General features: G+C 43.4%; 2 protein-coding genes across 2 annotated transcripts in view; both read left to right on the forward strand.

Moving 5' to 3' along the window:
* Positions 1–12,341, forward strand: part of LOC133661317 (cyclin-dependent kinase 17-like) — a 63,689-nt gene extending 51,348 nt beyond the window's left edge. Inside the window, exons 2-4 of the mRNA XM_062064443.1 lie at positions 7,299–7,431; positions 11,594–11,770; positions 12,148–12,341. Of these exons, the coding sequence (XP_061920427.1) occupies positions 7,305–7,431; positions 11,594–11,770; positions 12,148–12,341 (498 nt within the window). The 5' untranslated portion in view covers positions 7,299–7,304. The remainder of the gene's footprint in view (positions 1–7,298; positions 7,432–11,593; positions 11,771–12,147) is intronic.
* Positions 1–16,102, forward strand: part of LOC133661319 (cyclin-dependent kinase 17-like) — a 43,970-nt gene that overhangs the window by 15,137 nt on the left and 12,731 nt on the right. The window lies entirely within an intron of this gene.

The following is a 16,102-nucleotide window of genomic DNA, read 5'->3' on the forward strand; positions in this document are numbered from 1 at the left end:
AGTCAGTGTGAACATGACACTACACACAATGATCCCACACACTGTACTGTAGTCAGTGTGAACATGACACTACACACAATGATCCCACACAGTGTACTGTAGTCAGTGTGAACATGACACTACACACAATGATCCCACACACTGTACTGTAGTCAGTGTGAACATGACACTACACACAATGATCCCACACAGTGTACTGTAGTCAGTGTGAACACAATATTCAGGCAGAGACTTTGACACTTACTGTATGTGACATCCTGGTGACACACACCTGTGTCATCACCTTTGACACTTACTGTATGTGACATCCTGGTGACACACACCTGTGTCATCACCTTTGACACTTACTGTATGTGACATCCTGGTGACACACACCTGTGTCATCACCTTTGACACTTACTGTATGTGACATCCTGGTGACACACACCTGTGTCATCACCTTTGACACTTACTGTATGTGACATCCTGGTGACACACACCTGTGTCATCACCTTTGACACTTACTGTATGTGACATCCTGGTGACACACACCTGTGTCATCACCTTTGACACTTACTGTATGTGACATCCTGGTGACACACACCTGTGTCATCACCTTTGACACTTACTGTATGTGACATCCTGGTGACACACACCTGTGTCATCACCTTTGACACTTACTGTATGTGACATCCTGGTGACACACACCTGTGTCATCACCTTTGACACTTACTGTATGTGACATCCTGGTGACACACACCTGTGTCATCACCTTTGACACTTACTGTATGTGACATCCTGGTGACACACACCTGTGTCATCACCTTTGACACTTACTGTATGTGACATCCTGGTGACACACACCTGTGTCATCACCTTTGACACTTACTGTATGTGACATCCTGGTGACACACACCTGTCATCACCTTTGACACTTACTGTATGTGACATCCTGGTGACACACACCTGTGTCATCACCTTTGACACTTACTGTATGTGACATCCTGGTGACACACACCTGTCATCACCTTTGACACTTACTGTATGTGACATCCTGGTGACACACACCTGTGTCATCACCTTTGACACTTACTGTATGTGACATCCTGGTGACACACACCTGTCATCACCTTTGACACTTACTGTATGTGACATCCTGGTGACACCTGTGTCATCACCTGATTGATTGATTGATTGATTGAGACTTTTATTAGTAGGTTGCACAGTGAAGTACATATTCCGTACAATTGACCACTAAATGGTAACACCCCAATAAGTTTTTCAACTTGTTTAAGTCGGGGTCCACTTAAATTGATTCATGATACAGATATATACTATCATATATACTATCATCATAATACAGTCATCACACAAGATAATCACATTGAATTATTTACATTATTTACAATCAGGGGTGTGGAGAGAGGGGGGGGGGGGGGTAGGATATGGACATCAAGTAGTGGACATAGAGAGAGAGAGAGAGAGAGAGAGAGAGAGAGAGAGAGAGAGAGAGAGAGAGAGAGAGAGAGAGAGAGAGAGATCAGAAGGCATAAGAAAAAGTATCTGCATTTGATTGTTTACATTTGATGATTAGCAATCCGGGGAGGGTGTTAGTTTAGGGTTGTAGCTGCCTGGAGGTGAACTTTTATTGCGGTTTTGAAGGAGGATAGAGATGCCCTTTCTTTTATACCTGTTGGGAGCGCATTCCACATTGATGTGGCATAGAAAGAGAATGAGTTAAGACCTTTGTTAGTTCGGAATCTGACACTTACTGTATGTGACATCCTGGTGACACACACCTGTGTCATCACCTTTGACACTTACTGTATGTGACATCCTGGTGACACACACCTGTGTCATCACCTTTGACACTTACTGTATGTGACATCCTGGTGACACACACCTGTGTCATCACCTTTGACACTTACTGTATGTGACATCCTGGTGACACACACCTGTGTCATCACAGTGTTTTATCCTTCACTGTGCGGGGGAATACTTGCAGAATGTTCAACTGTCAAAGAAAAGGTCTTCAAACCTTGTTCACCTGTGAGGTCATTTTGATGAAATGATGTAACCTCCACTGAAGTAGAAGTGGACAACACATGAAGATGATTGTTTGGCAATCAGCGACCATCTAAAGTGTTTGCTTGACATCAACAGCATCATGTGGAGAAATGAGCAGCGGCTTTCTATTGTGGACTTGCTTGAGATACTTTGCAGCCCTTTGAGACACTTGTGATTTAGGGCTATATAAATAAACATTGATTGATTGATTGCTTGGTATTGAAGGAAGGTCTTGTCTTCTCACAAGGTCTTGTCTTCTCACGAGGTCTTGTCTTCTCACGAGGTCTTGTCTTCTCACAAGGTCTTGTCTTCTCACGAGGTCTTGTCTTCTCACGAGGTCTTGTCTTCTCACAAGGTCTTGTCTTCTCATGAGGTCTTGTCTTCTCACAAGGTCTTGTCTTCTCATGAGGTCTTGTCTTCTCACAAGGTCTTGTCTTCTCACGAGGTCTTGTCTTCTCACAAGGTCTTGTCTTCTCACGAGGTCTTGTCTTCTCACGAGGTCTTGTCTTCTCACAAGGTCTTGTCTTCTCACAAGGTCTTGTCTTCTCATGAGGTCTTGTCTTCTCACAAGGTCTTGTCTTCTCACGAGGTCTTGTCTTCTCACAAGGTCTTGTCTTCTCACAAGGTCTTGTCTTCTCATGAGGTCTTGTCTTCTCACAAGGTCTTGTCTTCTCACGAGGTCTTGTCTTCTCACAAGGTCTTGTCTTCTCACGAGGTCTTGTCTTCTCACAAGGTCTTGTCTTCTCACGAGGTCTTGTCTTCTCACGAGGTCTTGTCTTCTCACAAGGTCTTGTCTTCTCACGAGGTCTTGTCTTCTCACAAGGTCTTGTCTTCTCACAAGGTCTTGTCTTCTCACGAGGTCTTGTCTTCTCACAAGGTCTTGTCTTCTCACAAGGTCTTGTCTTCTCACGAGGTCTTGTCTTCTCACAAGGTCTTGTCTTCTCACAAGGTCTTGTCTTCTCACAAGGTCTTGTCTTCTCACAAGGTCTTGTCTTCTCACGAGGTCTTGTCTTCTCACAAGGTCTTGTCTTCTCACAAGGTCTTGTCTTCTCACGAGGTCTTGTCTTCTCACAAGGTCTTGTCTTCTCACAAGGTCTTGTCTTCTCACGAGGTCTTGTCTTCTCACGAGGTCTTGTCTTCTCACAAGGTCTTGTCTTCTCACAAGGTCTTGTCTTCTCACAAGGTCTTGTCTTCTCACAAGGTCTTGTCTTCTCATGAGGTCTTGTCTTCTCACAAGGTCTTGTCTTCTCACAAGGTCTTGTCTTCTCACAAGGTCTTGTCTTCTCACAAGGTCTTGTCTTCTCACGAGGTCTTGTCTTCTCACAAGGTCTTGTCTTCTCACGAGGTCTTGTCTTCTCACGAGGTCTTGTCTTCTCACAAGGTCTTGTCTTCTCACAAGGTCTTGTCTTCTCACGAGGTCTTGTCTTCTCACAAGGTCTTGTCTTCTCACAAGGTCTTGTCTTCTCACAAGGTCTTGTCTTCTCACAAGGTCTTGTCTTCTCATGAGGTCTTGTCTTCTCACAAGGTCTTGTCTTCTCACAAGGTCTTGTCTTCTCACGAGGTCTTGTCTTCTCACAAGGTCTTGTCTTCTCACAAGGTCTTGTCTTCTCACAAGGTCTTGTCTTCTCACAAGGTCTTGTCTTCTCACGAGGTCTTGTCTTCTCACAAGGTCTTGTCTTCTCACAAGGTCTTGTCTTCTCACAAGGTCTTGTCTTCTCACAAGGTCTTGTCTTCTCACGAGGTCTTGTCTTCTCACGAGGTCTTGTCTTCTCACAAGGTCTTGTCTTCTCACGAGGTCTTGTCTTCTCACGAGGTCTTGTCTTCTCACGAGGTCTTGTCTTCTCACGAGGTCTTGTCTTCTCACGAGGTCTTGTCTTCTCACGAGGTCTTGTCTTCTCACAAGGTCTTGTCTTCTCACAAGGTCTTGTCTTCTCACAAGGTCTTGTCTTCTCACAAGGTCTTGTCTTCTCACGAGGTCTTGTCTTCTCATGAGGTCTTGTCTTCTCACGAGGTCTTGTCTTCTCACAAGGTCTTGTCTTCTCACAAGGTCTTGTCTTCTCACGAGGTCTTGTCTTCTCACAAGGTCTTGTCTTCTCACGAGGTCTTGTCTTCTCACGAGGTCTTGTCTTCTCACAAGGTCTTGTCTTCTCACAAGGTCTTGTCTTCTCACGAGGTCTTGTCTTCTCACGAGGTCTTGTCTTCTCACAAGGTCTTGTCTTCTCACAAGGTCTTGTCTTCTCACAAGGTCTTGTCTTCTCACAAGGTCTTGTCTTCTCATGAGGTCTTGTCTTCTCACAAGGTCTTGTCTTCTCACAAGGTCTTGTCTTCTCACAAGGTCTTGTCTTCTCACAAGGTCTTGTCTTCTCACGAGGTCTTGTCTTCTCACAAGGTCTTGTCTTCTCATGAGGTCTTGTCTTCTCACAAGGTCTTGTCTTCTCACGAGGTCTTGTCTTCTCACGAGGTCTTGTCTTCTCACAAGGTCTTGTCTTCTCACGAGGTCTTGTCTTCTCACGAGGTCTTGTCTTCTCACGAGGTCTTGTCTTCTCACGAGGTCTTGTCTTCTCACGAGGTCTTGTCTTCTCACGAGGTCTTGTCTTCTCACGAGGTCTTGTCTTCTCACGAGGTCTTGTCTTCTCACGAGGTCTTGTCTTCTCACGAGGTCTTGTCTTCTCACGAGGTCTTGTCTTCTCACGAGGTCTTGTCTTCTCACGAGGTCTTGTCTTCTCACGAGGTCTTGTCTTCTCACGAGGTCTTGTCTTCTCACGAGGTCTTGTCTTCTCACGAGGTCTTGTCTTCTCACGAGGTCTTGTCTTCTCACGAGGTCTTGTCTTCTCACAAGGTCTTGTCTTCTCACGAGGTCTTGTCTTCTCATGAGGTCTTGTCTTCTCACGAGGTCTTGTCTTCTCACGAGGTCTTGTCTTCTCACAAGGTCTTGTCTTCTCACGAGGTCTTGTCTTCTCACGAGGTCTTGTCTTCTCATGAGGTCTTGTCTTCTCACGAGGTCTTGTCTTCTCACGAGGTCTTGTCTTCTCACAAGGTCTTGTCTTCTCACGAGGTCTTGTCTTCTCACGAGGTCTTGTCTTCTCATGAGGTCTTGTCTTCTCACGAGGTCTTGTCTTCTCACGAGGTCTTGTCTTCTCACAAGGTCTTGTCTTCTCACGAGGTCTTGTCTTCTCACGAGGTCTTGTCTTCTCATGAGGTCTTGTCTTCTCACGAGGTCTTGTCTTCTCACGAGGTCTTGTCTTCTCACGAGGTCTTGTCTTCTCACGAGGTCTTGTCTTCTCACGAGGTCTTGTCTTCTCACAAGGTTTGGGCACGGCTGTAAAGAAGATGCCCCCAAAATCCAGCCTTGGTTTTGTTATGCTGTCATCTTTGCTCCTTTCAGTGTGACATCACCATAACTCCATGAACATATTTGTGGACATAATTGACTTCATCACGGATGTCTTTGGAACACATCGTGCACCCGTTGACTTGAACTACTGTGATCCCAGGACTTAGTTCCATTGTACTGTAGTGACTTCATGGTTCTGCAGCACAACACAGAAGATGTCATTATGTCGCACTTCTCTTCCAAGCGTCTCAGCCACACTCTCACATCCACCACACAAACCTCTTCGCCGGGTATTCCTGGAGAGGAGGCGGATGAGGAGGCAGTGGAAAGGGAAGGATGGCGTGTCATTATTAGCCCAGTAATTAGGCCCGCTGTGCCCCTGGGATGCCTTCTGAAGGCGGGCAGTGGGATGTGGGGGGTTTGGAAGAAATGTGGGGGGAAATGAAATAATAAACAGTCCATGCGCTCACTATGGCAGGAGGCTCCAGCTTTTGCTTGTACACACACACACACACACACACACACACACACACACACACACACACACTCACATCACATGAGTCTTTGTTTTGCTTTGCTGCAGTGATAAAACCCAGCTCTGTTGCACTCCTTTGAAAGAAGGACAATGGCTGTGTGTGCGTGTGTGTGTGTGTGTGTGTGTGTGTGTGTGTGTGTGTGTGTCTCTCTCTGTGCTTCTTTGCCTTATTGTGCATTGTATTTGATTTTTCTTGACACCATTTGCATGTAAAATTGCCACATCGGAGTGCACATGTGACCTTGAGTCATCAGATCAGCAGCGTGACACACTTGCCTTCAGAAGTAGTCTGGTCACCCTCAAACACTACATGGACAAAAGTGGGCTAATATAGACACTTGCATCATGTGTTGTCTTCATTATAACACTTATATAAGACTTTTAAAGTCATTTTGATAGTAGGCTAATATAGACACTTACATCATGTGTTGTCTTCATTATAACACTTATATAAGACTTTTAAAGTCATTTTGATAGTAGGCTAATATAGCTAATATAGACACTTACATCATGTGTTGCCTTCATTCACTTGTAAGCAACATGGATGCTGAAGGGGATGTGTCATGAGAGGGGGTCAAAGGTCAAGAGTGGAGGAAAGAGATGACACAGGGGTCAATTTGTGTGGCGCTGAGGTTCAGTGGGACATTTCTGCATCTGTTTCCTCACCGTGTTTCCTTCACTCACACCTCTGCACACACACACACACACACACACACACACACACACACACACACACGCACACACACACTCACACCTCTGCACACACACACGCACACACACTCACACCTCTGCACACACACACACACACACACAGACACACACACACACACACACACGCACACACACACTCACACCTCTGCACACACACACGCACACACACTCACACCTCTGCACACACACACACACACACACACAGACACACACACACACACACACCTCTGCACACACACACACACACACACACACACACACACACACTCACACCTCTGCACGCACGCACACACACACACACACACACACACACACACACACACACACACACACACACACACACACACACAGTCACACACACACACACACACACTCACACCTCTGCACACACACACACACACACACAGACACACACACACACATGACGGGGCGCTGGCTGCCAGAGCAGCACAATGAGCATCCAGCAGTGTGTTTCCTGCATCAACACACTGCTCTGCTCTCTAATGACTTTTCATCTCCTCTTTGTGGTGCAACAGTGAAAGTATCCCAGTTTCATCTTTTATTCCTGCTGTCTTCATAGTTGCTGCGTGTGAATATTAGCCGCACTTCCTTCATGACAACACTTGTCCAACTGTCCTCGGGCCAAGGCTGACCCAGGGTGTGTTCTTGCAGGCGGCCATGGAGAAGATGAAGAGGATGAAGAAGCGTCTGTCGTTGACTCTGCGCTCCAGCCACAGCGTAGACGAGTCTCTTTCAGAGCTGGCCGAGCAGATGACCATGGAGGATGGCGGCACCAAGGACAATGGTTAGTGTTTGATGGACTTGCTGCTGATACCAGGGATTGTTGTGTCCTCCTTCATATTACACTCAATGCAACACTCAATCAACATTTACCGTATTCTTCGCAATATAAGTCGCAGTTTTTTTGCGACATATACTCCGGAGGAACTTATGTGTGAAATGATGAACACATTAGCATCAAATATCCAATAATATTATTGATGTCATTCACGTAAGAGACTAGACGTATAAGATTTCATGGGATTTAGCCATTAGGAGTGACAGTAAACGTATAGCATGTTCTATATGTTATAGTTATTTCAATGACTCTTACCATAATATGTTACGTTAACATAGCAGTTGGTTATTTATGCCTCATATAACGTACACTTATTCAGCCTGTTGTTCACTATTCTTTACACATTTGAAATGTATATTCTTGCTGTTGGCTTTTATCAAATATATGCGACTTATACTCCAGTGCGACTTATATATGGTTTTTTCCTTTTTTCTGCCGGTGTGACTTATACTCCGGAGTGACTTATAGTCCGAAAAATACGGTATTTAACACATTTTCCTGACTATACCGGGATATGTGGGCAGCACGGTGGAAGAGGGGTTAGTGCATCTGCCTCACAATACGAAGGTCCTGAGTAGTCCCTCCCACCTCCAAAGTCATGCACCTGGGGATAGGCCCCTCCCACCTCCAAAGACATGCACCTGGGGATAGGCCCCTCCCACCTCCAAAGACATGCACCTGGGGATAGGCCCCTCCCACCTCCAAAGACAAACACCTGGGGATAGGCCCCTCCCACCTCCAAAGACATGCACCTGGGGATAGGCCCCTCCCACCTCCAAAGACATGCACCTGGGGATAGGCCCCTCCCACCTCCAAAGTCATGCACCTGGGGATAGGCCCCTCCCACCTCCAAAGACATGCACCTGGGGATAGGCCCCTCCCACCCCTAAAGACATACACCTGGGGATAGGCCCCTCCCACCCCTAAAGACATGCACCTGGGGATAGGCCCCTCCCACCTCCAAAGACATGCACCTGGGGATAGGCCCCTCCCACCTCCAAAGACATGCACCTGGGGATAGGCCCCTCCCACCCCTAAAGACATGCACCTGGGGATAGGTTGATTGGCAACACTAAATGGTCCCGAGTGTGTGAATGTGAGTGTGAATGTTGTCTGTCTATCTGTGAGGTGGCGACTTGTCCAGGGTGTAACCCCGCCTTCTGCCCGAATGCAGCTGAGATAGGCTCCAGCGACCCCAAAAAGGGACAAGCGGTAGAAAACGGATGGATGGATACTGGGATATAAGCCACACCCACTCAATTTTAGGGAAATAAAAATGTTTCCATATATTAGCTGCAGTGGACTATAAGTGGCAGATATATTTGTTGTGAAATGAGTTATTTACACAGAAATATTCTGTAAATGTTTATTTACATAACTTAATTGTTTCCAAACGGTGTCCGTAACATGGCAGTAAAACGGCTGAACAAACAAAACGTCAGTCATGGTCATGGAGCCACTAGCTGCGCAAGCTAGCTCTCCAATCAGCTAAACAGACTCAATAACTCCACGCTGATGTTTTGCTGAATTTACTGAGGAATTAGTGAAAGTGAAACAATACAAACAGAATGTAAGTTAATAATACTAACACAAACACTCGTAAATGTGTTAGCATATTAGCTCATGCTAACAACGCTAGCTTGATTACATTACGATAGCACATGTAAATATGCATGAAAACACTCCTACAGACATCACACTTGAGTAGTAAGAATTGTTTTAGTTATATTGTAAAACTTACAAACGCTATGAATGGCTGGACAACAGAACGGCAATTGTACTTCCGGTTGAAACCTCTAAATGGAAGGACACTGCAGCACCTGCGGAGAGCCAACTTTTCCAAAGGATGGCACCTTAGCACAAACAATAACACACCTATTCAGTGTCTTTTGCTTGTTTGTTTTTTCAAAAACTATTTGCATTATGGCCGTCAGCGGAGAAAAATCTATAAATCAGCCACACTGTTTTATAAGCCACAGGGTTTAAGGCGTAGGGAAAGAAATAGTGGCTTATAGTCCGTGAATTTACAGAATGATAATGAAACTTTTTTTTTTGAAAGAAGTTACTTGTTGGAAAAACTCCTTCCGGCTGCATGAAGATAACCTAAAAAAATGTTTTTAGATTTATTCTTATTTTTAAAAAGTGTTTTTAGATTTTTTTTAATAGATTTTTGAAATGTATAAAATATTAAATGAGATAAAATTACAATTCTAAATGGATTTAGAATTGGGATGAATGATATGTAAATGTATTGTTGGTTGTGCTGCTGCATAAATGAGCATGTTGACCAAACAAACTATTTTTAGTCTCTTGTAGTCACTCTCTGAGGTCTTTGAAGTATTATGTAGTGGGAATGAAAGCCACTAAGTGCCTGATGGAGTTACTGAATGTCACAGAGGAGGAAGAGCAGAAACACACACTTTAGGTGAGAAGGTCAGACTGACTTTACACACCTGCATGGTTGTATGAAGGTGTCTGTATACGTCTTCTGTTTAGTCGTATGAAGGTGTCTGTATACATCTTCTGTTTAGTCATATGAAGGTGTCTGTATACATCTTCTGTTTAGTCCTATGAAGGTGTCTGTATACATCTTCTGTTTAGTCGTATGAAGGTGTCTGTATACATCTTCTGTTTAGTCGTATGAAGGTGTCTGTATACATCTTCTGTTTAGTCGTATGAAGGTGTCTGTATACATCTTCTGTTTAGTCGTATGAAGGTGTCTGTATACATCTTCTGTTTAGTCCTATGAAGGTGTCTGTATACGTCTTCTGTTTAGTCCTATGAAGGTGTCTGTATACGTCTTCTGTTTAGTCGTATGAAGGTGTCTGTATACATCTTCTGTTTAGTCCTATGAAGGTGTCTGTATACATCTTCTGTTTAGTCGTATGAAGGTGTCTGTATACATCTTCTGTTTAGTCGTATGAAGGTGTCTGTATACATCTTCTGTTTAGTCGTATGAAGGTGTCTGTATACATCTTCTGTTTAGTCGTATGAAGGTGTCTGTATACATCTTCTGTTTAGTCGTATGAAGGTGTCTGTATACATCTTCTGTTTAGTCGTATGAAGGTGTCTGTATACATCTTCTGTTTAGTCCTATGAAGGTGTCTGTATACATCTTCTGTTTAGTCGTATGAAGGTGTCTGTATACATCTTCTGTTTAGTCGTATGAAGGTGTCTGTATACATCTTCTGTTTAGTCGTATGACAGGGGTGTTATATAGGGTCATTATAGGGCCCTCCACTCTCATTATAGGGGCCCTCCACTCTCATTATAGGGGCCCTCCTCTCTCATTATAGGGCCCTCCTCTCTCATTATAGGGCCCTCCTCTCTCATTATAGGGCCCTCCTCTCTCATTATAGGGGCCCTCCACTGTCATTATAGGGCCCTCCACTCTCATTATAGGGGCCCTCCACTCTCATTATAGGGGCCCTCCTCTCTCATTATAGGGCCCTCCTCTCTCATTATAGGGCCCTCCTCTCTCATTATAGGGGCCCTCCACTGTCATTATAGGGCCCTCCACTCTCATTATAGGGGCCCTCCACTCTCATTATAGGGGCCCTCCACTCTCATTATAGGGGCCCTCCACTGTCATTATAGGGCCCTCCACTCTCATTATAGGGGCCCTCCACTCTCATTATAGGGGCCCTCTACTCTCATTATAGGGGCCCTCCACTCTCATTATAGGGGCCCTCTACTCTCATTATAGGGGCCCTCCACTCTCATTATAGGGGCCCTCTACTCTCATTATAGGGGCCCTCCACTCTCATTATAGGGCCCTCCACTCTCATTATAGGGGCCCTCCACTCTCATTATAGGGCCCTCCACTCTCATTATAGGGGCCCTCCAGTCTCATAATAGGGGCCGTCCACTCTCATTATAGGGGCCCTCCACTCTCATTATAGGGCCCTCCACTCTCATTATAGGGCCCACTACTCTCATTATAGGGGCCCTCCACTCTCATTATAGGGGCCCTCCAGTCTCATAATAGGGGCCGTCCACTCTCATTATAGGGGCCATCCACTGATTACAGGGGCCCTCCACTCTCTGCAGTGAGGTGTTCCATGATGTGGGACACAGCATGACTAAATGTATGTTTGTGTCCTTCTAGAACCTTTCATGAGGAATGTTGGCCCCGCCTCCTCCCACAGCATGCAGTCCTTCCTGCAGCAGTACACTGCATCAGTGTCCTTCAAGAAGACTCCACTGCGACGACCTCACTCTGTCACGCTCATCACTGGCACCCTGGGCTCCTTCATGGCCATACCACGCAATGGCACTCGCTTGGGTGAGGCACACACACACACACACACACACACACACACACACACACACACACACACACACACACACACACACACACACACACACACACACACACACACACACACAGAGAGTCAGAAAGGGAAGTGTCAGGTTGAGAGAACAGATGGCATGTGGTGACACACAAACAGGAAGTGTCACAGGAAGTGTCACAGGAAGTGTCACTGCTGTGATATTTCCGTCCTCCTACCCTGATATTTTCAAGGCTCCTCCCACTTTGGCGCTGGTGCCAACTGACTGGCCACCACCCAGGTGTACAATCTCCACAGTCGCCATGACGACGCAGCCTCTCGTTGATCAACATGTTGGACACAAAGATCTGTGGTGACCTCTTTCATCCAGGCAGGGACAGTCCAGGATTTAGTTGTGACCCAAACCACACCCTCACCTTCATCCAGGCAGGGACAGTCCAGGATTTAGTTGTGACCCAAACCACACCCTCACCTTCATCCAGGCAGGGACAGTCAGTCCAGGATTTACTTGTGACCCAAACCACACCCTCACCTTCATCCAGGCAGGGACAGTCCAGGATTTAGTTGTGACCCAAACCACACCCTCACCTTCATCCAGGCAGGGACAGTGTGTATATTGCAGAGGTGGGACCAAGTCATTGCTTTGCAAGTCACAAGTAAGTCTCAAGTCTTTGCCCTCAAGTCTCGAGTCAAGTCCCAAGTCAAGACAGGCAAGTCCCGAGTCAAGTCCAAAGTCAAGACTAGAAAGTCTCAAGTCAAGTCCCAAGTCCTGCATTTTGAGTTTCGAGTCCTTTCAAGTCCTTTTAACCACAGACTAATATTTTTACACAGATTGTGTATGCTTTTAAAACGCTGTATTTATTTATTAAAACAAGTGCATTTGAAATTGCAGGAAAAAAAATAGTGCTGACATTGCAATTCATAATAGCACTATTAACCAGTCATTTTAATAGTTTAAACAATTTTAAACATTTAACTCATTCCTTTACAGAATAAACACATTTGCAAAAACAAACATTAACATACTATTGGTTGTATTTTATGAAAATAATATTACCACAAAGTTGAGAAGGAGCAAAGATCTTCAATATTTGTATGTGAGAATCACAAATAAATCTTCTGGGGGAGGATGACGCCCCTACAGGGGTTTGGTTTACAAACTTTCAGCCCCACCTAAAACAAAATTCACCAGCCGCCACTGATTATGATGCATTCTCATTTTAGGCAAAGTATAAGACAATACTTTCTTAACAGTATAATTGTAACCAGGAATAAGTCTTCAAGTAACAATATTCAAATACTAACATTGTTGGGTAAGACAGCATTTGGTTTTATTCTGAATCCAGTGAAACAGATTGGTGGTTTTAGCTGATATAAAGACTTTCTTTTATCCAAAGCGACATACATAAAAAATACATATAAAACAATCACTGTAAACATGATCATTTAAGGGAAGAATGTAATAGAAAATATCAATACAAAGTGTCAAGACAGAATAAACTCTCTGCTGCTGCAGCAACAGAGTTACAGTCTATAGGTCCCTAAAATATATAGATATCTAATGTATTCATACATTGTTTATGTAGGATATACGCATGTATATATAATCTAATCATATTGTTCCTTCAACTTAAAAATAGCTGACCGTTTTTTTCCCCCTTCTCTGGGATTATATTCCCAGTTTTGATCTCGGACGTCTGGTCACTTATAGCATATAAGAATATTATATTACTGTTAAGCAAACTATGAATAATAAAAACGCCAAAACATGTGTCCGTTATCATAGCTACACGTATGACAAAAAAACGCGTGAAAATGAGTGGTATTCAGTGAGGTAAGATGAATTAAATGTGCTGACAGTTCATTGCTCCTGCCAAATGAATTGCACTGAGTGGAGCGGATCACCACTCCAAGATGGCGGCTCCGCGTCTCGTCTGCGCCAGTAGGCAGTAGCGCTCCATGCTGCGTACCCTTATAAGATGTCTATGGTTATAACGTTAGCAGTGAGTTTGCAGCCTCACTGATTTAACTACACAGCAAATAAAAGTCATGTTACTTAGCCAATAAACGTTAGCTTACATTCAAAACTTACCCTTCTTTGTGCAACTTCAAATGTCGAAGTTGTTGCGTCTCCGTCTGTAATATTCGAACTGCGTGATTTGCATACGGCAATTCGTTTTTTGTTGACCAAGTCGTAGTTTTTATACCCGAACGAAACCAACTTTGGCATAATTGTTTCTCTCTGCCGCATTGTTTGACAACTCTTGTTCGGTGGTTGTCCTGCAATTTGATTGGCTGAATGCTGTGTGATGAAAACAACATAGATTTAATTTGATTGGCTGTTGTACTGACAGCACACACGCTGACACGCAGCACACACGCTTATAGACACAGACGTATAAAATGAAAGATACGGAGCGCTCCCAAATAACTTTTTAAGCTTTAGGTTTTGGGGAAAGTAGCAAGTCATGTCAAGTCAAAAGCCTCAAGTCCAAGTGAAGTCACAAGTCATTGATGTTAAAGTCTAAGTCCAGTTGCATGTCTCTTTACATTTTGTCAAGTCGAGTCTAAAGTCATCAAATTCATGACTCGAGTCTGACTCGAGTCCAAGTCATGTGACTCGAATCCACACCTCTGCTATATTGTACATATTACATATTGTTATGAAGGTGTCTGTTACTACATGATATATATACTTGCAGTGTGTATATTGTACATATTACATATTGTTATGAAGGTGTCTGTTACTACATGATATATATACTTGCAGTGTGTATATTGTACATATTACATATTGTTATGAAGGTGTCTGTTACTACATGATATATATACTTGCAGTGTGTATATTGTACATATTACATATTGTTATGAAGGTGTCTGTTACTACATTATATATATATACTTGCAGTGTGTATATTGTACATATTACATATTGTTATGAAGGTGTCTGTTACTACATGATATATATACTTGCAGTGTGTATATTGTACATATTACATATTGTTATGAAGGTGTCTGTTACTACATGATATATATACTTGCAGTGTGTATATTGTACATATTACATATTGTTATGAAGGTGTCTGTTACTACATTATATATATACTTGCAGTGTGTATATTGTACATATTACATATTGTTATGAAGGTGTCTGTTACTACATGATATATATACTTGCAGTGTGTATATTGTACATATTACATATTGTTATGAAGGTGTCTGTTACTACATTATATATATATACTTGCAGTGTGTATATTGTACATATTACATATTGTTATGAAGGCGTCTGTTACTACATTATATATATACTTGCAGTGTGTATATTGTACATATTACATATTGTTATGAAGGTGTCTGTTACTACATTATATATATATACTTGCAGTGTGTATATTGTACATATTACATATTGTTATGAAGGTGTCTGTTACTACATTATATATATATACTTGCAGTGTGTATATTGTACATATTACATATTGTTATGAAGGTGTCTGTTACTACATTATATATATACTTGCAGTGTGTATATTGTACATATTACATATTGTTATGAAGGTGTCTGTTACTACATTATATATATACTTGCAGGAGGGTTTTGAAGGCTACATCGGTCAACTCATCTTTAACCCCCCCCCCGCCCCCTAAAAAAGACATATGTGTTCTTGTCTCTCATACTGATTGTCAACAATAGCACAATTCCATAAAAGGTGCACTTCCTCTTTAATGCCAGCTGCCTGGAAGGGCTGCACCAGCACAATGACATCACTGGTCTGAACCCACATCAAAGTATTCATGGTCATGTGAGGTCCAGTCCACTAGGGGCCAGCAGAGGATTGTAGGAGACCTCCATGCAGGTCACAGGGGAGTGGTCCACACTGGGTCATGACACCCCTAGTAAATAATACTTCAAATAGGCAGCTGCATCTGATATAGTAAGAAATAATACCTTTTTCAACCATGACTTTCATCTTTTTGCACTGCAGTCCTATAAAAAGTCACTCTTTAATTATCTGCCACGAGACACTCTGCTAGTTTATTCATGCATGTTCTTTTGAACCTCGCTCTATGTGTGTTGTGAAGAAGCAGGAGATGATGGAGTCATGTATATATGTGTGTGTTGTGAAGAAGCAGGTGATGATGGAGTCATGTATATATATGTTGTTGTGTTGTGATGAAGCAGGTGATGATGGAGTCATGTATTATATGTGTGTTGTTGTGATGAAGCAGGAGGATGATGTGTAGTTATGTATAATGTGTGTTGTGTTGTGTAGATAGCAGTGTGATGATGGAGTTAGTTGTATATATGTGTGTTGTTTGTG

Source organism: Entelurus aequoreus, linkage group LG12 (genome assembly GCF_033978785.1).
Source record: "Entelurus aequoreus isolate RoL-2023_Sb linkage group LG12, RoL_Eaeq_v1.1, whole genome shotgun sequence".
NCBI lineage: Eukaryota > Metazoa > Chordata > Actinopteri > Syngnathiformes > Syngnathidae > Entelurus > Entelurus aequoreus.